The sequence below is a fragment of the Oncorhynchus kisutch genome, linkage group LG20 (genome assembly GCF_002021735.2).
Source record: "Oncorhynchus kisutch isolate 150728-3 linkage group LG20, Okis_V2, whole genome shotgun sequence".
NCBI classification, from domain to species: Eukaryota; Metazoa; Chordata; class Actinopteri; order Salmoniformes; family Salmonidae; genus Oncorhynchus; species Oncorhynchus kisutch.
The window spans coordinates 29800294-29823241 of record NC_034193.2 but is presented as its reverse complement, the minus strand read 5'-3'; the positions used below and the strand labels follow the sequence as shown (position 1 = coordinate 29823241).

Sequence of the window (22948 nt, the reverse complement as noted above, 5' to 3'; positions counted from 1 at the left end):
AAGTTTGGCCCAAAACCACTGAGTCACGGAAGGAGATCTCTACTGGCTGCTAGTGTTGAAGATCAGGCAAGATATGACAAAGCTTCTCACTGGCAAATCAACACGATGCACCGGTTCCAGAGATGTGACAAATGGTGACAAACGCACTACCTATGCATGTCAGAAATGCAAAGCGCCACTGCAGATTGAGTGCTTCAAGATATACCACGGACAGTGGAAAAGAAGATAAGAGTGAATGAAAAAGCCAATAAAAGAAGAATGGAAAAGTCAATAAAGGGTGAGGATAAGCAGTACAACGGACTCTAGGAAGAAAAGAAAAGGCTACAGGCTACCTCGATCCTAAATGTTACCTGTATGTTCAATGTGAATGAATCACACAACTGCTATACAGTCGTTAGTGAATGTTGCACTAAAATGTCACAATGACAATGTTATAATGAATATTGCACTAAAGTACAACTTCAAATGTTACAATAAAGTTACAATATTAATGTTTCAGTACATGTTGTACTAAAGTAACAATGTTACAATAAAGTAACAATGTTGAAATATGTTGATGGTTGTTTTTTGTCTTTGCTCTCAGTATTCGTATCGGTGTTGCATAAGGGTTTTTGATATGTAAAATAGTCACACGAGAATGTGATGGGGCATTCTAGTAGCAATGCTGGGGACTGCCAGTGAGAGAGTTTTACATGTGTTAATAACTGGGCTGGGTTATTTAAGAATTTTGATGACTGCATAGGAGAAATATGTTAATTCATTATATATTACATTATCCCATGACCGACCATAAAACACACTTTTTTCACCTACTTTTCTATGAAAATGTTAAAAAATATATATATATGATAGATTATTTCAAAGGATTACTAATGACACAGGATTTGGATATTTTCATGTATGGGGAAAAATCGGGATTAAATGGGTTAATATCGGAGTTGTCTCGAGATGGCTATGCATATGAAAGCAGGTAGCATAGCATCTCTCGCCATTTTATACAGGGGGTTGACGTCAACAACCCTCATCAAATATTATTAAAATAATTAGACAACCACCAATCCAAAGAGAGAAATGGGCGGAGCCCAACATGCCTCTTTGTGGACAATGACTCCCATTGTTAGGGCGGAGAGAGAAGTATATTGTCAGTATATCCAAAATCTTTGTTTATACCTTAATGTTTGAATACGCCCCGTCCGCGCAGTGCAGTCTGGGGCTACGGGCGGTGTTATCGGGGATCCTCGGGACGTCCCTACCTAATTGATGTTGACATTTCAAATGGTTAATGTAAGGCTTGGGACGATTCAAGCATTCTGCATAGAACTGACCGCGAGGCGACTGTCGCAACAATCTACTTGAAATGGTGAGTTTTCAAGAAAGCTTGCATGTAGTTTTAGGAACATTTTTGTATTTAAGGAGACGAACGTTTTTGGGAATGTGGTATTATTGAATCAGCAGCCTTATTTTTGGTTTAGTTTACCGAATAACTTGATAGCTAGCTTTTGCTAGGCTGACGCTTTTAGTTAAAGCTAGCTAGCCAAAATTAAGTCAATATTGTGGCAAACAGAAAATAATATTACAAATGCGTAGTTAACTACTTTAAGTTGTCTTGGTTATGGCAAGTCTGTGGTTAGGCGAGATGCTAACCAGCTAGTTGCATCAGGCTCAGGCTTTTAAATGACGGGAAACAAGGCTTTTGCCAGGCTTGTTGACCAAACAAACCACTGCAGGGTATCAACTAGAGAACGACTGCCCCCTCGCCTTGAGGATTTCAAGTTGAAGGCCGACGGTTGAACTGCACGCATTATTTCCTAAAACAGAATCCCCATTATAGTGAATGGAGAAATGACGATCTTCGTGCTCAATATTCGTGGATATATACAAAAATTTCTAACATGCAATTTTTGGAAAAATGATCTTGAATTTCACCAGATGTATTTCATTTACTTTGTGTGATTTAAAAGTATAATTTAGTTGCTAATTGCAGCCTGTAGTACCTTGTTCGGCCTTCAACGAGATCAAATTAATGTTATGTCACATGCTCCGAATACCTTACCGTTAAATATTTACTTACAACCCCGTAACCGACAATGCAGTTAAGAAAAAATTTACTAAATAAAATAAAGTTTATATACAGGGGGTACCGAGTCAATGTGCGGTGAACAGGCTAGTCGAGGTAATTTGTACATGTAGGTAGGGGTAAAGTGACTCAATGAGGGGGCAGCACTGGGCTAGCTTGCAACATCACTTCCTATAGTTTAAAAAAATTGCATATGATGTGACCAAGAACTGAGAAGAGGGTGCATCCTAATTGAATACCACAGTATGAGTCATAAAACCTAGCGGTAAAACCTGGAAATGGTTCCAATAGTTTTTTTCGTTAAGTGTTTAGAAATACTCAACATGTTTCGTGTAAGCTTACCCTGGCGTGACTCTGATAACCGTGCAAATGACCCCCCCAAAAAGCCACATAAGCATTTCGTTATCATACTACACAATCTTGTCGCAACCTTTGACATCAACCCCAAGGAACATTTCTCCGTACATACTCATTAAGTAGCAAGTAACCTAACAAATAACGTACATATCCTAGCATTTTTAGTTTCTCGTGTAAATATTTGATATTGTGCGTATTTTTTTTATTATCTAGTGAACTACCGTAGCATTTTAAAATTACTGTAATTTATTAATTACGCTCTTTTTGTAGCGAACCTTTGGTCTCTCTGATCAGAAGCATCTGTTCTATATACCGGATTGTAACCACAACTCCAATAAGCATAAGTGCATTTTTTAAATCGTTTTCCGACCTCTAAGTGAAAGGCGTCGCTGGAGCCATGTGATAAGGTAAGCCCTGTTTGCTAGCTGCTAACAAGCAATTTTGGTTAGATCAAGGATCTGTTTAGCTAGGTGCTTATGAAAATTTGCTAGATAACCACCGACTAGTGTTAGTTACTTGTACAATGCACGTTACCTTCATTACAAGTTAAAAATAAAGCTAGCATAATGACTGTTGTGACCTTTTTATTGACATGTCTTTAGTGGGCTAGCCAGCTACTTTGTTTCATGTGGTGACATGCTAGCTAGCGTTAGCCCACAAGGGAAGGGATATTTAGCTAGCTGAGTCTTTTAACTCACCGTTCATGGAGTCAGACTTTCTAGTTAATGTTAGGCCGGCACCGTGGCAAGAATAGTTGCTTAGCTAGCATGTCACCACTTAAAACACTGACTACATGAACAGTAAACTGTTAGCTATCTAGCTAAATATCGCCTGGTGGGCTAGCTAGTTAGGCACATTGGTTGGCTACAGGGTAAAGTAACTTTTGGGTCCATCAGCCACTGTGGCAGGTAGATTAAAAATGATTTTTGTTGCCATAATTACATTTAAAAAAAAAGGATGACCATGCTATTTAATATTTCTAAAAAATATATTAGTAATAAGTAATGTGGTATATTGCTCAATTTCAATTATTGTCACGAATCAAAATGGCACACAATGTTATGCTACCCTTTTTTAAAGGGCGGGAGGTAACCGTGGTAACGAGGCCACTCAACCTGTCACGTGTGAGTTTTGGGTTCTTCACTCTGTTGAAGCAACAGATTCAAACTAATGTTGAAAAACAACCAGGCTTGTGAACAAGATAATGTAATTAACCAAGAAACACGAGGACGAAGTCTCACTTTGTCGACTTGAGTAAATTAGACTAACTTTTTTCCCTGTGTGCAGCGCTTCCGAAAATGAATCAATCAGTACTTCACTCATTGCGCACATCTCCCCTACCCGGGAATGTTTCTGCGCGAGGTGGGATTTAGGATTTTTGTGCAATTTGCAGCTATTAAAGAAAACAGCAGAAATACTTAAACATATACATTTTCTAACCCTAAAACTCACACGTGCTCATACTTGACACATTTTTTTTATTCAGCTAATGTCAAGTTTTCACTGTAGAGACCTGCAAATTGAACACCCGCTAACGTGGATGGTGAAATAGATATTCTTACCTGCCAATACTTAAATTTACCCGCATTTGGTGGGTGGCCAGTTTAAATTTTATGCTCTAGTAGGCAAGTTGGCTCCATTAGCTAACGTTGGCTGGCTGGCTCACTCAATGTTTTCCCCATATGAAACACAAACGGTTTTGTTCAACGAGTGCATCTGCTGTACATGACTAATCATAGTACCTGTGAAGTCAGTTAGAAATGTCAGCAGGGATGGAATTTAAGCTAGCCCGATGCTATTACTTTTCAGACTGGGCAGTAGACAATGTGCCAAACTAGCCTGACACAGCAGTGACAGTTTTCCTTTATAAACATCACATGCCACAGATTTAGGATCTGAATGTAGAAATCACGGTAAAAGTATGTGGACACCTGCTCGTCGAACATCTCATTCCAAAGTCATCAGCATTAATATGCTGCTATAACAGCCTCCACTCTTCTGGGAAGGCTTCCCCCTAGATGTTGGAACATTGCTGCAGGGACTTGCTTCTGTTCAGCCATGAGCATTAGTGCAGTCCTGCACTGATGTTAGGCGATTAGGCCTGGCTCGCAGTCAGCGTTCCAATTCATTCCAAAGGCCTAGGGTTGAGGGTGGGGCGGGTCAGATCCTTTTTTAAAACTGTTGCCATAAAGTTGGACGCACAGAATTGTATAGAATGTCATTGTATGCTCTAGCGTTAATATTTCCCTTCACTGGAACTAAGGGGCCAAGCCCGAACCATGATAAACAGTCCCAGGTCTTTATTCTCCCTCCACTAAACTTTACAGTTGGCATTATGCATTCGGGCAGGTAGTGTTCTCCAGATTCGTCCGTCAGACTGCCAGATGGAGAAGCGTGATTCATCACTTCAGAGAAGGCTTTGCAGCACCCCAGCTGATACTTGGCATTGCACATGGTGATCTTAGGCTTGTGTGCTGCTGTTTGGCCATGGAAACACATTTCATGAAGCTCTCAAGGTTGCTTTCAGAGGCAGTTTGGAACTTGGTAGTGAGTGTTGCAACCAAGGACAGATTGTTACGCGTTTCAGCACTCGGCAGTCCCGTTCTGTGAGCTTGCGTGGCCTACCACTTTGCTGCTTAGCTGTTGCTCCTAGGGGTTTCCACTTCAAAATAACAGCACTTACAGTTGACCGGGGCAGCTCTAGCAGGGCAGAAATGTGGTGAACTGACCTGTTGGAGAAATGGCATCCTATGACGGTGCCACGTTGAACGTCACTGAGCTCTTCAGTAAGGCCATTCTACTGACAATGTTGTCTATGGTGATTGCATGGCTGTGTGCTCGATTTTATACACCTGTCAGCAACAGGTTTGGCTGAAATAGTGGATTCCACTCATTTGAAGGGGTGTCCACATACTTTTGTGTATATATAGTGTAGATATGATTTTAGTAATCAACCTAGCTAGTAAAAGTAACTTAACCTGTGTTGTTTTTGTCTTTCAGATGGATGGACTGGAAAACCAGTGACAACACTCCGTTATGTAGCTGTCATTTTCTGGTGGGAAAAAGAAATGGCCCTGTAATTACCAGAAAAGGTAACACATCCACCATGGCAGAAGAGGAAGATTCAGACTGTTGATTGGAAAACGAGAACAAACGATGATGAATGAGTATTATAAACAATATGTTTTCTGTCCAGATAAAGATGGAGATACAGCATTTAAAAAGACCTACCACTGAACAAATGTCTCTTTGTTTTTCAGTCCAACAGGAGTGCATCCCTCAGGCCATCCGGTGCATGGACATTCTGTTCCAGTGTGATCCGGTTCTGGAGACTCCAGTAAATCGAGCCTGTGGCCGAACAGGTCCGTAACGCATTTAATTTTACCTTTATTTTACTAGGCAAGTCGGTTAAGAACAAATTCTTATTTTCAATGACGGCCTGTTCAGTGGGTTAACTGCCTGTTCAGGGGCAGAACGACAGATTTGTACTTTGTCAGCTCGGGGATTTGAACTTGCAACCTTTCGGTTACTAGTCCAACGCTCTAACCACTAGGCTACCCTGCCGCATCAAATATGATACAATATTGTGAAACATTGAATTTGTAGATACATCAGAATGTTGACTTTGTACCCATTTTTAAACATAAGGCGTGGCATGCAGAACGTCAGACTAACCCCACGAGAAGCAGTGCATGATCAACGCCACCCTCGGCAAGGGGATCTGCTGGGAGTGATGTACTCTCTCACTCTGGGTGTAAGACATCATTTCAACATAGATATAAATTCCGACTCTGCCCATGATAAAATGTCATGCGAGTTGTGAAACTGTGGAGATGCATTCAGACCATCCGTTGTGATTTGAACTTATGATAACTACATTACTTTAGTTGGCTGCTTTGAGGATAACTTTAATGTAATATAAACTATTCTAGTTGTTTGAATGATCTTTATTCATTTTTCACTTCTTTTTCAACAATATCAGATAGTCAGGGATGATCGGGGCCTTCAGCAAGTAAGACACGGGATAAGAAATAATTTGAACATCACAGAAACAGTAAATTCCCACTGTGCCCATGATAAAGTTAACCACTACTTGCCCTCCAAGACACCTACAACACCTGATGTCACAGGAAGGCAAAAAAGATCCAAGGACAATAACCACCCGGGCCATGACTTGTTCACCCTGCTTCCATCCAGAAGGCGAGGTCAGTACAGGTGCACCGGAGCTGGGACAGAGCGATAGAAGCTGTTTTTCAATCTCAAGGCCATCAGATTGTTCAACAGCCACCACTATCACAGAGAGGGTCGGCTGCCTACCTACAGACTTGATATCATTGGCTTTAATAAATGGAACAGTAGTCACTTTAATAATGCTACTTTAAGCATGTGGCAGGGTAGCCTAGTGGTTAGTGTTGGACTAGTAACCGGAAGGTTGCAAGTTCAAATCCCAGAGCTGACAAGGTACACATCTGTCGTTCTGCCCCCTGAACAAGGCAGTTAACCCACTGTTCCTAGGCCGTCATTGAAAATAAGAATTTGTTCTTAACTGACCTGCCTAGATAAATAAAGGTTAAAAATAAATAAATGTTTACATATCTCGCATTACTCATATATGTATATACTGTATCTTTCAGCATCTTAGCTGCTCTCACTGCCCATCCATATGTTATACTTAAATATTCTCATCCCATTCTTTTACTAGATTGTGTGTATTAGGTTTTGTTGTGGAATTGTTAGATATAACCTGTTAGATACTGCTGTACTGTCGGCTCAAGAAGCATAAGTATTTCTCTACACTCGCAATAACATCTGCTAACCATGTGTATGTGACCAATAACATTTTATTTACTTTCATTGGCTGCTTTGAGCAAAACTTGTAATGGAACTTGTTTTGTGAGCCGTGTGTGTGAACTATGTGAAATATTTTTGCTGAAAACAGGTACTGGCAGGAGGAGCAATACGAGTCTGCCAGAGTTTGTCATGTTATGGAGGCTTTGGTGGTCCACACAATGAAGCAGGTGTCCCTTCCAGTGATGTGGCGCTTGACCTTGGACCCGATGCCAGTAAGGATGGTGTTCAGAGGCTGAAAGATCCTCCTTGATATAGAAATCCTTCGACTTCACTGCCTCAATGGTAAGGTCCCTTGCACCATTGGGACACTTTACCTACACCACTACTGTGGTGCCCACCAGACCATCCGGTGAGGATCCCAGACCCTGTGACCCATAGCCCTGACTCCTGCACATCCATCCCTGTGGCCATTTTTAATGCATTGATGTGCTCTTCGTTTTCTGTGACCCACTGTAGACGACACTCCATCCAATGACTGTGAACACCTTGAAATGCATTCGTTGTAAGGAATGTGCTTTATAAATAAAGTATGATTTGATTGACATTACAGCTGTAGAATATTTAATAAATTAACTTTCACATGAGGACAAGTTAAGTTTATTGATAACATTTTTAATTGATAACTTGGGATTTTATCACTTGGCATGTCATAGTGGGAAGGATCCTATAAATCAAGATTGTTAATGCATGTACCACTAATAAATCAATAGTGTGCCCGTTTGTAGATTTGTCTCTGGTCATGAAAATAGAGGCTAGATGTCTAAACAAAGCCCATTTCGAATGTCAATAGGATATTTATATTGAGTTATCACTTAGTCTGGTATCTGGGGTAATCTGGTTAATGATTATATAATTAAATGGCTCTTTCCTTGAATGTTAACAGCTGTATAGAACACATTGTATTGCTAAGATGCACTTCTCCACATGGCAAGCCTTTATATTGGTCTTCTCCCCTTTTAATGCTCTTATGCTCATCCTTAAAAATGCTATAAGGGCTGAAATAGACAAGTCGACATACTGTATAAACAATTATCTAGGCTAAGTAAAACAATCGTTTAATCTACTGCTGTGCTAACTAGCTAGCTGAAGTGTAGTCCGTGGCTAGCTAAAACAGAAAGGGGACAAATTAATGGATTGGACACAGGTCTCTGATCTTGCTGGTGAACGGTAGCTGACGTGCAGGAATTTGTGGTCTTGCTCAAGTCTCCTCTTTTGGTAATTAGCGTTTCACATTACATTTTTTAATTTTTTATTTAAAGAGGCGAATATATTGATACAACTCACCTTGTCTGAGAGAGATTTTAATGGTTATCAACATTTCCCACTTGGGTAAGCCTACACGAAATACAGACTTTTTAAATGAAGTAGTTCTAAAATCCCAAAGGCATAAACGATTGGAACCATTACCGGGGTTTACCGCTAGGTTTTATGTGTGTGTTGGACTATATTGCAACCGGAGCATGGGCGAATGGGTGTCAAGGAAAGTATTTGGCGTGTGGAAAGTGTGGGTGTGTCGAAGCACTTTGCTGCAATAGGTTAGGACGGTTTTCATTTAACGTTTTTCATTCTTCAGTTTCTTAGCGCGCAACTACAGTACATGGAGCTACCGTACCACGAGAGTTTGGCCTTTTAAACCAGAGGATGTCTTGAGTCATATGTCACTGTTTTACACTAATTTGTAAATAGTTATAAAACTGACGATTGTTATTTTTTAAATGTTTGGCGTACTCTTGTTTCATGCGTTGTGTGTGTGCTTACTGTGACTGTAACCCTGATATTGGTTACTTGGGATCACACCATTGCAGGACAGTAGTGCTTGTGAAGGGCACTGTGTCCCGGTGTTGGTATTCATGACCTCCCAATTGAGTAGTCGACTGTATGTTGGCTATATATCAAGGTGACATCTAGATAGTAATCAATACTAGTTATTTTTTGTGTAGGTTGCTATCCTACTTAAAATAAAATCGTGTGAGAGAACAAAATCGCCACATTAGCTACTGCCGGCGACACGACCGTGATACCAAGTAGTAAAGGACTGTCCATTTGCCATATGTAAATTCTCACCGATCATACGGGAAATGCCGCAGACTTCCCGACAGGTAAGGAAGCACTTCAAGTCGCGGGCGTATCTACTCGTCGTGCAACCAATCAGCCATGCAAAACATTGAGTGGCAACAAATCTGCCCAGTTAGCTGATAAGCTTTCCATACACCCACTCCGTTCGACACGCCAATACTCTGGTTGCCATATTGGGCTACAGCTACCCATACTTGAAAGCTCTGCCATGTAGCAAGATGGTGACACACTGAAATTACACTTCCTGATCTTCAAACGCGCCACTGAGAATTATCATAGGAAACAATGGGGTGATGACATCAATGGCTTCCTCCATATTTTTTACAGAGTTAAGTGGCAAGCTAGCCAGCGTGATAGACTTGACACTTGGCTAGTATTGCCAATTATTAAAGAATGATCAAACATCTTCAGTGTAGGCAGTGCAAACTCGTTTTGGTGATTTCTGGTATATCATTCAAATATATCAATCACAGCATGTTTTTGGACTGATACAGCTGTTTTCACCTGATTAAGTACTATACCATTGGAAATTAATGTTGAAAGTTCAATTTATATTTCAAAAACTTAGGTTGAAAATGATGCTGCTTCTACTTCCTGTTGACAAGACATTTTGAAAAATAGCCCAATGTCAAAACACAGTTTTAAAGTGTCCAAATCATTAACTAATATGTATCTACACAGTGCATTCGGAGAGTATTCAGACCTTTTCCACATTTTGTTACGTTACAGCCCTATTTAAAACATATTTGGAAATGCACACACCTGTCTATGTAAGGTCCCACAGCTGACAGTGCATATCAGAGCAAAAACCAAGCCATGAGATCAAAGGAATTGTCTGTAGAGCTCCGAGACAGGATTGTGTCGAGGCACAGATCTGGGGAAGGGTACCAAAACATTTCTGCAGCATTGAAGGTGCCCAACACAACAGTGGGGGACCTTCGGAGCTCTACGGACAATTAGAAAGACAGGTGTGTGCCTTTCTGTATCATGTCCAATCAATTAAATTTACCACAGGTGGACTCCAATCACGTTGTAGAAATAACTCTAGGATGATCAATGAAAACAGGATGCACCTGAACTAAATTTCGAGTCTCATAGCAAAGGCTCTGAATACTTTTGTAAATATGTTTTTAATTTTTAATACATTAGCAAAAAAAAAAATCTAAAACCTGTTTTCTCTTTGTCATTATGGGGCATTGTGTGTAGATTGAGTATTTTTTATTAAATCCATTTTAGAATACGGTTGTAACAAAATGGGGAAAAAGTCAAGGGGTATGAATACTTTCCGAATGCACTGTGTGTGTGCATCCCGGAGTCGCCTCTTCACTGTTGACTTTGAGACTGGTGTTTTGCGGGTACCATTTTAATGAAGCTGCCAGTTGAGGACTTGTGAGGCGTTTGTTTCTCAAACTAGACACTTCTAATGTACTTGTCCTCTTGCTCAGGCCTTACACTTCTCTTTCTATTCTGGTTAGAGACAGTTTGTGCTGTTCTGTGAAGGGGGTAGTACACAGCGTTGTACGAGATCTTCAGTTTCTTGGCAATTTCCCGCATGGAATAGCCTTCATTTCTCAGAACAAGAATAGACTGACAAGTTTCAGAACAAAGTTCATTGTTTCTGGCCATTTTGAGCCTGTAATCGAACCCACAAATGCTGATGCTCCACATACTCAACTAGTCTAAAGAAGGACAGTTTTATTGCTTTTTCAATCAGAACCGGTTTCAGCTGTGCTAACATAATTGCAAAAGGGTTTTCTAATGATCAATTAGCCTTTTAAAATGATTAACTAACACCGTGCCATTGGAACACAAGAGTGATGGTTGCTGATAATGGGCCACTGTAAGTTCTATGTAGATATTAAAGAAAAAAGTTTTTAATAGTATTACATAAAGAAAAAAGTATTTAATAAGAATATTCATTCATTCAGATCTAGGATGTGTTATTTTAGTGTTCCCTTTATTTTTTTGAGCAGTGTATATTCTAGGCCTATAGTCTAACACTCGGCCTGAGTATGTGCCCGCTATCTTACAAATGTTCCATCCGTAGAAAACATCACTTTTCTCCTTGGTAACCCGGTATTTCCGGCCTAAACCGGAAGTGTCATTCAAAAGCAATCTAAATAGGCCTATGTCTGGATTTGATTAGCGCTTTAATCGAAAATTAAAGCCTGATGCTACCTGAGCCTGATGAGTCATACATTAAATACATTTAATGAGCCCAAGTCCAAAAAAGCCCAAATGATTTTGCCGTTATCCAATAGGCTACATATATAATATTTGTTGCTACTGCATATTATGCAAGACAGAAAAACATAAAAGCCCATAGATGTAGCCAGCTGTATGGTCTCTTGGGTAAATAACTTACACTTGCTCTAGTATGCTAATCTTTTTTAGTGTGAACTGTATTACTGTACTGTATTGTATCATACTGTATTATATGGAGGGGAATTACACATGTCCTGTGGTTTAAGCATTGTTGTGGACTTAGAACCAATTTGGTTGTTTCTCTATAAAAACAAGTGTGAAACTTGAAAAACAATCCAAATCTGAAACCAAGAATGAAATAACGGAATTAGGCCAAAAATGAAACCCATTTTATATGTTCCTGGGTTAGTTTATATATTTTGCCAAAATAAAAATGATCTACAGTAACTGTTGGCATTTCATTTTTTCCGCTGTACCGAACCGTGACCCCAAAACAACAATACATACCAAACGGCGATCTATTACATCCCTAGACCTATTGCACTAACCTCATTCCTACAGAACTGTTCTTAACTGTTCTTATTTGGTTAATGTTGCATGGCATACATTTTTTAAGTCATGTTAAAAAATGTATCTGATTTGTAGATCTCGGCTTGCTTTTTGACTGCTAAAGTGATCTTGACTCAGAAAAGGCTGGTGACTGTAATGAACACGATGGTAGACAGAGAGCTGGTTTCAAGCGCAGGGCGCAGAAGGTGTTTATTTGTAAAGGACCACAGGAGGAGGCAGGTAGTTGGGTCCAGGGGCAGGCAGAAGGTCATACACAGGGGTCCAAAAAAGACGACAGTGCAGGCAGGGAAAAGGCTAGTAACGTCATCCGGGATATCAGGCAATAGGTTGATAACAGAAAATCCGATAATGTACAGGCAGGGAATAGGGAAAAGGCATCGTTAGTGAGGAAGGCAAAAACTATCATACACGGGAGGATTAAATTACTGGGGAAAAACAGAGCTCCATTGCCATCGATAAACACACAGTTTCATCAGCAGTCCGGGTGGCTGGTCTCAGACGATCACGCAGGTGAAGAAGCTAGATTTGGAGGTCCTGGGCTGGCATGGTTACATGTGGTTTGCGGTTGTGAGGCCGGTTGGACGTACTGCCAAATTCTCTAAAACGACGTTGGAAGCGGCTTATGGTAGAGAAATGAACATTCAATTCTCTGGCAACAGCTCTGGTGGACATTTCTGCAGTCAGCATGCCAATTGCACACACCCTCAAAACTTGAGACATTTGTGGTATTGTCTTGTGTCACAAAACTGCACATTTTATAGTAGCCTTTTTTGTCCCCAGCACAAGGTGCACCTGTTTAATGATCATACTGTTTAATCAGCTTCTTTTTGTTGTTGTTGAATATTACATTTTTGCATTTTCCAATTAAGAACATTCAAAACTAAAATGAGAAGACAGACAACAATATAACAAAGTTATAATAGCATTTAAGACAACAAACACAAATGTAAATGCAAAAAATATATATTAAAGAAGAGATATGGTCACCTTTAGTAGGCTACATATTATATATTAAGTGTGAAACATTACATGAGGATTATACAGAGATGCAATCAATGTGATGTGGAGGGGAGACTCTCCATAAAATCCATAAAGGTCGTTGCCAAATTCTGTAAAATGTCTCTGACTTATTCTTCAAGCAGTAAGTAAATTTCTCCAGTGGGATACAACTATTAACAACTATTAACTTCAGATAGCACATTGCAACTGGCAGGGATATCCATTTCTTGGCAATACATTTCTTGGCAATCGCTTGCTAAATTTCTGTTAGCTTTATAGTATGACTTTACCTAAGATTGGAATAAGTAAAGTTACCCAGTAGACAGACTTCAGGGTCTGAAGGGAATGCAGCCCCATGAATTGAGTATATGGTATCGCATACCCCTTGCCAGAAATTGTGTAGTTTTGAACACTGCCAAGTGGAATGGAGGAATGTTCCTTCATATGAGCCACATCTAAAACATAGGGAGGAGATACCAGGATTGAACTTGTGCAATCTAGATGGGGTGACAGAGCGGATGGAGGAAATTAAACTGTATCTGTCTGTATCTGGAGTTCAATGTGGATGTAACACCGTCCCTGCATAGGTCACTCCATAGTCCCTCTTCAAGATTAAGACCCATATCTTTTCCCATCTAAGATGTTTATCTAGCTCAACCAGTGGTAATCCTGACATGAGAGCATCGTAAACAAGGGAAATGGCAACTGCTCAGCATCTGACCTTAAGGCGCAACAGAGGGAAGTGTGTACAGCCCAGTACATCACTGGGGCCAAGCTTCCTGCCATCCAGGACCTATTTATTAGGCGGTGTCAGAGGAAGGCCCAAAAAATTGTCAAAGACTCCAGTCACCCAAGTCATAAACTGTTCTCTCTGCTACCACATGGCAAGCGGTACCAGAGCGCCAAGTCTAGGTCCAAAAGGCTCCTTAACAGCTTCTACCCCCAAGCCATAAGACTGCTGAACAGCTAATGGCCACCTGGACTATTTGCATTGACCCCCCCCCCCCCTCCCCTTTGTTTTTACACTGCTGCTACTCGCTGTTTATTATCTATGCATAGTCACTTTACCCACTTTACCTTCATGTACAAATTACCTCTACTAACCTGTACCTCCACACATTGACTCGGTGACCGTAATCAAAGGTCAGTTTGTCCATGCTAACCCTAGGAGTTTTGCCGTGCCAGATAAACCATCTGGTCAGCTTGTCGAGAGAGTAAAAAATTGCTGCAAGCACAGGGATTGGGGAGAGATTGAAATCTGGGCAGAACATTCGTTTTAATTACATGAATTCTACCCAGTGGAGTGAGAGGTCAAGTCAATCCATTTACACATGTCACCCGCCACCTTTTGCAACAAGCCTGGACAGATTGAGTTTATAGAGGTTCTTCGGGTTATTATGTGAAGCCCATAGGCGACCATCTAAAATACATCTTATGCTTGATGGTCAAAGACAGACAACGGTAAGATTTCGCTTATATAGAACACAGTTCTCAATCATTGGTCATTAACATGATCTACAGTGGCTTTGCGAAAGTATTCACCCCCCTTGGCATTTTTCCTATTTTCCTATTTTGTTGCCTTACAACCTGGAATTTGGGCGGGGTTTGTATGATTTCATTAACACAACATGCCTACCACTTTGATGAAGCAAAATATTTTTTATTGTGAAACAGACAAGAAATAAGACAAAAAAACGGAAAACTTGAGCATGCATAACTATTCACCCCCCCAAAGTCAATACTTTGTAGAGCCACCTTTTTCAGCAATTACAGCTGCAAGTCTCTTGGGGTATGTCTCTATAAGCTTGGCACATCTAGCCACAGGGATTTTTGCCCATTCTTCAAGGCAAAACTGCTCCAGCTCCTTCAAGTTGGATGGGTTCCACTTGTGTAACAGCAATCTTTAAGTCATACCACAGATTCTCAATTGGATTAAGGTCTGGGCTTTGACTAGGCCATTCTAAGACATTTAAATATTTCCCCTTAAACCACTCAAGTGTTACTTTAGCAGTATGCTTAGGGTCATTGTCCTGTTGGAAGGTGAACCTCTGTCCCAGTCTCAAATCTCTGGAAGACTGAAACAGGTTTCCCTCAATAATTTCTCTGTATTTAACACCATCCATCACTCCTTCAATTCTGACCAGTTTCCCAGTCCCTTTCGATGAAAAACACCCCCACAGCATGATGCTGCCACCACCATGCTTCACTGTGGGGATGGTGTTCTCAGGGTGATGAGAGGTGTTTGGTTTGTGCCAGACATAGCGTTTTCCTTGATGGCCAAAAAGCTCAATTTTAGTCTCATCTGACCAGAGTACCTTCTTCCATATGTTTGTGGAGTCTCTCACATGCCTTTTGGCGAACACCAAACATGTTTGATGATTTTTGTCTTTAAGCAATGGCTTTTTCCTGGCCACTCTTCCGTAAAGCCCAGCTCTGTGGAGTGTGGTCCTATGGACAGATACTCCAATATCCTCTTCAGGATTATATTTGGTCTCTTTGTTGCCTTTATTATTAATGCCCTCCTTGCCGGGTCCGTGAGTTTTGGTGGGCCGCCCTCTTATGGCAGGTGTGTTGTGGTGCCATATTCTTTAAATGTTTTAATAATGGATTTAATGGTGCTCCGTGGGATGTTCAAAGTTTCTGATATTTTTTTTATAACACAACACTGATCTGTACTTCTCCACAACTTTGTCCTTGACCTGTTTGGAGAGCTCCTTGGTCTTCATGGTGCCCCTTGCTTAGTGGTGTTCCTTTCGGAACAGGTGTATATATACTGAGGTCATGTGACACTTAGATTGCACACAGGTGGACTTTATTGAACTAATTATGTGACTTCTGAAGGTAATTGGTTGCACCATATCTTATTTAGGGGCTTCATAGCAAAGGGGCTGAATGCATATGCATGCACCACTTTTACAATATTTTGAATTTTCTGAAACAAGTCATTTTTATAATTTCACATCACCAATTTTGACTATTTTGTGTATTTCCATTACATGACATCCAAATAAAAATCTATTTAAAATACAGGTTGTAATGAAACAAAATAGGAATAATGCCAAGAGAGATGAATACTTTTGCAAGGCACTGTAAAAGCAAGTTTACAAACCGTGCCTAAACCGAACGATTCCAAAACACAAAAGACATATGGCTATTTGACCCTATCAAAGGCTTTTTCGGTGTTGAGGGAGACTGCAACACTAGGTATTTTGTTTTTGTTAGCAAGGTGAATTATACCAAATAACCTTCTGAGATTATTGGAGGACGATCAATTAATTATGAAGAATCTGATCTGTCTGATCTTTGTTTCTGGGCATTTTGAGCCTGTAATAGAACCCGCTAATGCTCCAGATACTCAACTAGTCTAAGGAAGACCAGTTTTATTGCTTCTTTAATCAGGACAACAGTTCTCAGTTGTGCTAACATAATTGCAAAAGGCTTTTCTAATGATCAATTAGCCTTTTAAAATGATAAACTTGGATTAGCTAACACAACGTGCCATTGGAACACAAGAGTGATGGTTGCTGATAGTGGGCCACTGTACACCTATGTAGATATTCCATAAAAAAGTATCAGTTCCCAGCTACAATAGTCATTTACAACATTAACAATGCCTACACTGTATTTCTGACCAATTTTATGTTATTTTAATGGACAAAAAATGTTTAAAAAAAATCTAAAACATGGAAATGTACAAGTGACCCAAACCTTTTAACCGTAGTGTATATACAGTACCATTCAAAAGTTTGGACACACCTACTCATTCAAGGGACCTCAAAGTGAAGGAAAAGCAGCCAACAAGTGCTCAGCATATGTGGGAACTCCTTCAAGACTGTTGGAAAAGCATTCCAGGTGGAGCTTGTTGAGAGAATGCAAAGAGTGTGCAAAGCTGTCAAGGCAAAGGGTGGCTACTTTGAAGAATCTAAAATCTAAAATATATTATGATTTGTTTAACACTTTTTTACTTATCTATTTTCTACTTAACACTTATCTTTCAAAAAAATACATTGTTTGTTAAGGGCTTGTAAGTGAGCATGTCACTGTAAGGTCTACCCCAGTTGTATTCGGCGCATGTGACAAATACGTTTTATTTGACTTACAATGTAGAAAACAGTCAAATAAATACATATTAATAATAAATAAAAACCCTTGAATGAGTAGGTGTGTCCAAACTTTTGACTGGTACTGTGTATATATAATATAGATAGATAATCCCTCCAGCTGACAGGAGGCATATCAAGAAGCTAATTAAACAGGAGAAAATTATGCCGCGGAATTGAGCAGATGTTAACAAACAACTATATATATACAACTATATATATATATATAGTATAGGATAACTTTGAAGAGCTCGGTTTGTTAACATCTGCTCAACTCCTCTGCATAATTTGCTCCTGTTTATTTAGCTTCTTGATATGCCACCTGTCAGCTGGATGGATTATCTTGGCAAAGAAGAAATGCTCATTAACAAGGATGTAAAAAAATGTGTGCACAAAATTTGAGATAAATACGTTTTTTGTGCATGTGGAACATTTCTGGGATCTTTTATTTCAGCTCATGAAACATGGGAAAAACACTTTAAATGTTGCATTCATATTTCTGTTCAGTGTAGTATTGAAAAAGTACAGAAGTTTAGGTATACCCTTTAGAGTCTTCAAAGTAGACTAGAGCCTCCATAGTTTCTGTGCAGCAGCCTGAACGTTTTACATCCCTACTGAGTGTAGTTAGTCAATAACAGTAGACATAAGACAATATTGTGTTTGTCAGCCTAAAATGTATTTTATGGGCTGTATCATGTATCATGAGTCATAATTGGGTCACTCATAATGCTGAAATAACTCTCTCCAGGCTTACTAAATGCTAACTTGTTGATGTGCACTGTATTTGTGTGTATACTTAACAAACACCTTCTCCTGTGGTGTATTCATTACTCAGAGTCTGTTGCAAAACATGCTGTCTGTTGCAAAACGTTTTGTAACAGAAACCGTTTACTCCCCCCCCCAAAAAAATTAATTGGGCAAATTCAGGTAGGTCCCTCACAGTTTTGTTCCGTTTGCATTGCAAGATGCAATTAATAATTAATTAATACACCCCTATTCTTTCCTCTCTCTCAGGATGTGTTCCTTATGATCCGGCGTCAGAAGACCACCATTTTCACAGACGCCAAAGAGTCCACCACCGTCTACGAGCTGAAGCGCATTGTAGAGGGAATTCTCAAGAGAGAGCCTGAGGAACAGAGGCTCTTCAAGGTATCACAGGTTCTACCTTAGTAGTGAGTTGGGTTGAGGTGGAGTTACGCGATTATTAATACACTACACCTGCTCATCCAACATCTCATTCCAAAATCATGGACATTAATATGGAGTTGGTCCCCCCTTTACTGCTATAACAGCCTCCACTCTTCTGGGAAGGCTTTACACTAGATGTTGGAACATTGCTGCAGGGACTTGCTTCAATGGAGCCTCTTGAACATTAGTGAGGTCGGACACTGATGTTGGGCGATTAGGCCAGGCTCGCAGTCGGCATTCCAATTTATCCCAAAGGTGTTCAATGGGGTTTAGGTCAGGGCTCTGTAGGCAGTGGTGTAAAGTATTTCAGTAAAAATTATTTAAAATACTACTCAAGTAAGATTTTGGGGGTATCTGTACTTTACTTCACTATTTATATTTTTGACTACTTTTACTTCACTACATTCTGAAAGAAAATAATGTACTTTATACTCCACACATTTTCCCTGACACCCAAAAGTACTCATTCCATTTTGAATGGCTAGCAGGACAAGAAAATTGTCAGATTCATATACTTATCAAGAGAACATCCCTGGTCATCCCTATTGCCTCTGATCTGGCATTGCGCACAAATTGTTTGTCGGGAGCTTCATGAAAAGCATTTTCATTTCATGAAGCTCCCGACAAAAAATTATTGTACTGACGTTGCTTCCAGAGGCAGTTTGGAACACGGTAGTCAGTGTTGCAACCAAGGAAAGACTCTACATGCTCTACATGTTACAGCACTCGGCGGTCCCGTTCTGTGAGCTTGTGTGGCCTACCACTTCTTGGCTGAGCCGTTGTTGCTCCTAGACGTTTCCACTTCACAATAACAGCACAAACAGTCAAGTAAATGTTAAAGGAAAAAAAATCTGCTTTTGGGTCCACCACCAACAGTGTCCGATTTAGTCCTCACTTTACAACATAATTTAGTGTATCGTGACTTTCAGTAACATTAGCAAATGTAATCATCTCTTTCTTTCCCCAGGATGACCAGTTGCTAGAAGACAGTAAAACTCTTGGCGATTGCGGCTTCACCAACCAGACTGCAAGACCTCAGGCCCCAGGCACTGTTGGACTGGCTTTCCGAATGGGTGGTACATTCATTTACACTAACTACTCCTCCTGCTACTTTACTGTCACCAGTCCCAGTGTAGTCCCCCTCTATTGGATTTGAATTAGTTATGCAAGTTTTGAGAGCTTCAGGCTCCTCTGATTTTTAAATATTCTTATCTAACAAGGTACAGACTTACAGGGTGCTTCTGAACAAAATGCGTTTAAAAAACAGCAACTCTATTGTTTTCAATGAGAGCAGTACGTTTGGGGAGGGCCTAGGATTTTGTTGTGCTGTCCTTCAGGAAAGTTGGGGACGTCAAGGATCTATGACTGTTTGATTAGTCAGTTGACCAGTGAATGAACTTTTTTTTTTTTTTTTTTACCTTTATTTAACCAGGCAAGTCAGTTAAGAACAAATTCTTATTTTCAATGACGGCCTAGGAACAGTGGGTTAACTGCCTGTTCAGGGGCAGAACGACAGATTTGTACCTTGTCAGCTCGGGGGTTTGAACTTGCAAACTTCCGTTTACTAGTCCAACACTCTAACCACTAGGCTACCCTGCCGCCCAGCTATTACTGACCACCGTTTCAGTCTGTTGTCCTCTGTTGTCCTCAGTAGGCTGTAATGTTAGTACGCTGTGTTATTGAGCCCCCTTTCTTTCTCCCCTCTTCAGATGAGATGTTTGAGCAACTGCAGGTGGGGGCATTCTCCAGCCCTCCAGAGCTCCCTGACGTCATGAAACCCCAAGACTCTGGCAGCACTGCCAACGAACAGACTGTGCAGTGATGGAGGGAGGCATGGAGGGATCGGGGATGGGAGAGGCCTGTCTACAAAAACAGCCAAGGAGGTATATAGGTGGCAGGGTAGAGGAATAATTTTGGGTTAAGATGGGATGGGGCATGTGTAACCAAACCAGGTTACTACCAACCACCTTCACCTTAACCGAACACTCCTGGATCCCTGTGAATGCTTTGCAAACAGCAGTTACTTTTTCCCCAGCCTTCTTGTCAGGTGTACCATTCTGTTCAAACACTTTGGGAATGAGTCTGACACAAGAGTGTCAGGCTCAAATGCTCTCATTTGAATGAATAACTCTGTGTTGGTTTTGAGTGTGACTCTGTGTGTGTGTGCAGGGTGTGAAATTAACTTTTTGGTCCACCAGAGGTAGTGGTTGGTGGATGCCCGAATTTTACCAGCTACTCACATTTTTCACCAGCCACATTTCCCCCTGAAAAAATGTAAATCACAGAAAAGACTGTACCCCATCATGCTTTCACCACTGTAGCGTTGAGATTCTATTTTCCAGAGTTGACACGCATATTCACACTTGTTTTTTTTTTTTACATGTGGGCTTTGGATTTAGAAAAGAAAAATGCACTCAAATGCTCTGCATGACCACCCGCCAATGTGTCTGGTAAGAATAGACATTATTCCAGGCAATGCCAAACTACCAGCATGTGGTTGGTGTTAATTTACCACCCTGTATAAGTGTTAGATAATTATTGTTCTTACTATTACTGTTCTTAAAGGAAAAATCTACCCAAAACCGCTAATTCTTATAATTTACAGTGTTAAAAGAACACTATGTGAGAATAATATTTAACATTTTGTCGTTATAATAAGGTTGTTAGCAACAGGTGGAAATCGTTGTGGAAATCTTGCAGCTCAAGTCGACTACAAAACCCCCAATGGAATGGTCTCTATGGGCTGGCTACAGTAGCTAGGTAGGTAGGTAGCAAGCAAGCAAACGTAGCTACATAAAATAATGCCAATGTCAATATCAGCATGTGAAGTAGCTAGTTATCTGTAAATTCGCCTAAAGAAACTGCACTATCAATTTAGGAGTCTACAATCTCACCATGTTCAACATGCAGATCGACGTGCCTCACAGAGGTCTGACATTCGCAACGGCACCATGCAATACTCCCTGGACTGAAGAGGCAGACAAATATGAGAAATGTGCTGGACCCTCTGAAATGACACATTTCTCGAGGTAGGATTTTTGCTAAATTATGATCAGTGGTTCATTTAAGAGAAGACTACCCCTTGCGTTATGACATCGGTAAGTATTGAAATCTGACGTATGATAGATGTTTTCGCGATCTGAAAGTCATATTCCTATTAACTTCCAGTGTAATGAGAGCGGCTTTATTGCAATGCTATGTCTTACTGGCCAAATTCCTGCCTGCTTGAATGGAAATAGTTCAGATACACAAGATAACATGAAAATACCCTGGTAATCGATAGAACATCGCTCAGAGATGCACAAAAACATTATAACATTCAAAATGGGTGAAACTTTCCTTTAAAAAGTCAAAGTAGCATTTGTGTGTAACAAACATTGTACTGGAAAAAAATGTGCATGGGTTAGGAGTCAAACGTTAAAACGTGCAAACATGCATGAGAGAATCCCATTGTAAAGAACAAGAAAAAAGACTAACGCTGAAATCTTCACCATCTTATAGTCTTTCATCATAAATTATCTTTGTGTTCCCCAGTTCTCTTCTCTTGGCCACATTCAAAATAGTCGTGGATGTTGTGGAACGGTTGCAGATAGAATTGTCATGAATAGATCTGACGTGATGGCTTATTTTACACAAAGAGCAGCATGTTTGTTCCACATCATATATTCTTATCTGAACACACAGTTCCATTGTGCTTTTCTGAATAGATTTCTTTTTACACTTAGACCTGGAAGGAAAACTCATTTACACTGTAAGGTAAATGCTGTTCTACTTCATTATAGCATCGTTATAGTTTATTTTATGTCATGTGGAAATTCTTACATTTTCAGCCCCTTCACTCTTGTTTGTTTGCACTGAGACCAAATGCTTGGAACTCCTGGACTAAGCAGGAGAACCGGTTGGTTGAGGACATCTTTTTGTGACATTTAAAGCAAAACTTGGCAAAAGATGTTATCAGCATTGGACTGGTCTTTGGGGTGGCCTGCCATACATCAGGTCATGTGACATCAGTTTCCGCCCCAAATGAAAAAACATAGACTGTAACTGTGAGCTTAAATAAACATTTGTTTATTTTTTAAAACATGTTGGTTGCTCTATTCAATTGACAGTATTTCAATGTTTATATAACTTACTAGTGGCATACCTAATACATGACTAACATTTAGTTGAGGAATGTCATTGCAAACCATAGTCAGTCATGCTCATTGCTTAGTCAATTCAGAATTGAAATATTGCTTTTTCAATGTTTTTGGTCACATCCACTATTGAGGAGAGGAGTGAAATTCTCAGTTCCTTAGCAACAATTCCCGTACTTATTCCTTGTGAATGAAGCTTGACATCTCTAACCAGGTGTGTTTTCTAGATTAGATTAAATGGGTGTAACTGTCACAATTTTTTATCCTGGCAGACACGATGTGAAGGACACCAATTGGAAATAGATAGTGCAAATGCTCAACAACACCACTTCACAGCTACATCATTACCGTTAGTTTGGCGCTTGCCAAAAATCTCAAATGGTCTATCC

At 40.2% G+C, this 22948-nt stretch overlaps 1 protein-coding gene across 9 annotated transcripts; it reads left to right on the top strand.

Moving 5' to 3' along the window:
* The first annotated feature begins 1073 nt into the window (after positions 1-1073).
* On the top strand, positions 1074-22506 carry LOC109865597 (elongin-B). Of its 9 annotated transcripts, none has more exons than XR_004204550.1 (6): positions 1076-1360; positions 5435-5601; positions 5695-5796; positions 6083-6188; positions 6417-6639; positions 7374-8005. XR_004204550.1 is itself a non-coding variant. In XM_020453901.2 (4 exons), exons 1-4 carry the CDS (start codon positions 1358-1360, stop codon positions 20243-20245), a joined length of 360 nt encoding a protein of 119 aa, XP_020309490.1. In that variant the 5' UTR covers positions 1075-1357; the 3' UTR covers positions 20246-22506. The 9 variants fall into 9 exon arrangements, 1 of the variants encoding a protein (XP_020309490.1); XR_004204549.1 differs by adding an exon at positions 2705-2841 and having other exon boundaries at positions 1077-1360; positions 5435-5526; positions 6083-6639; XR_002251598.2 differs by having other exon boundaries at positions 1086-1360; positions 5435-5526.
* The last annotated feature ends 442 nt before the right edge of the window (positions 22507-22948 follow it).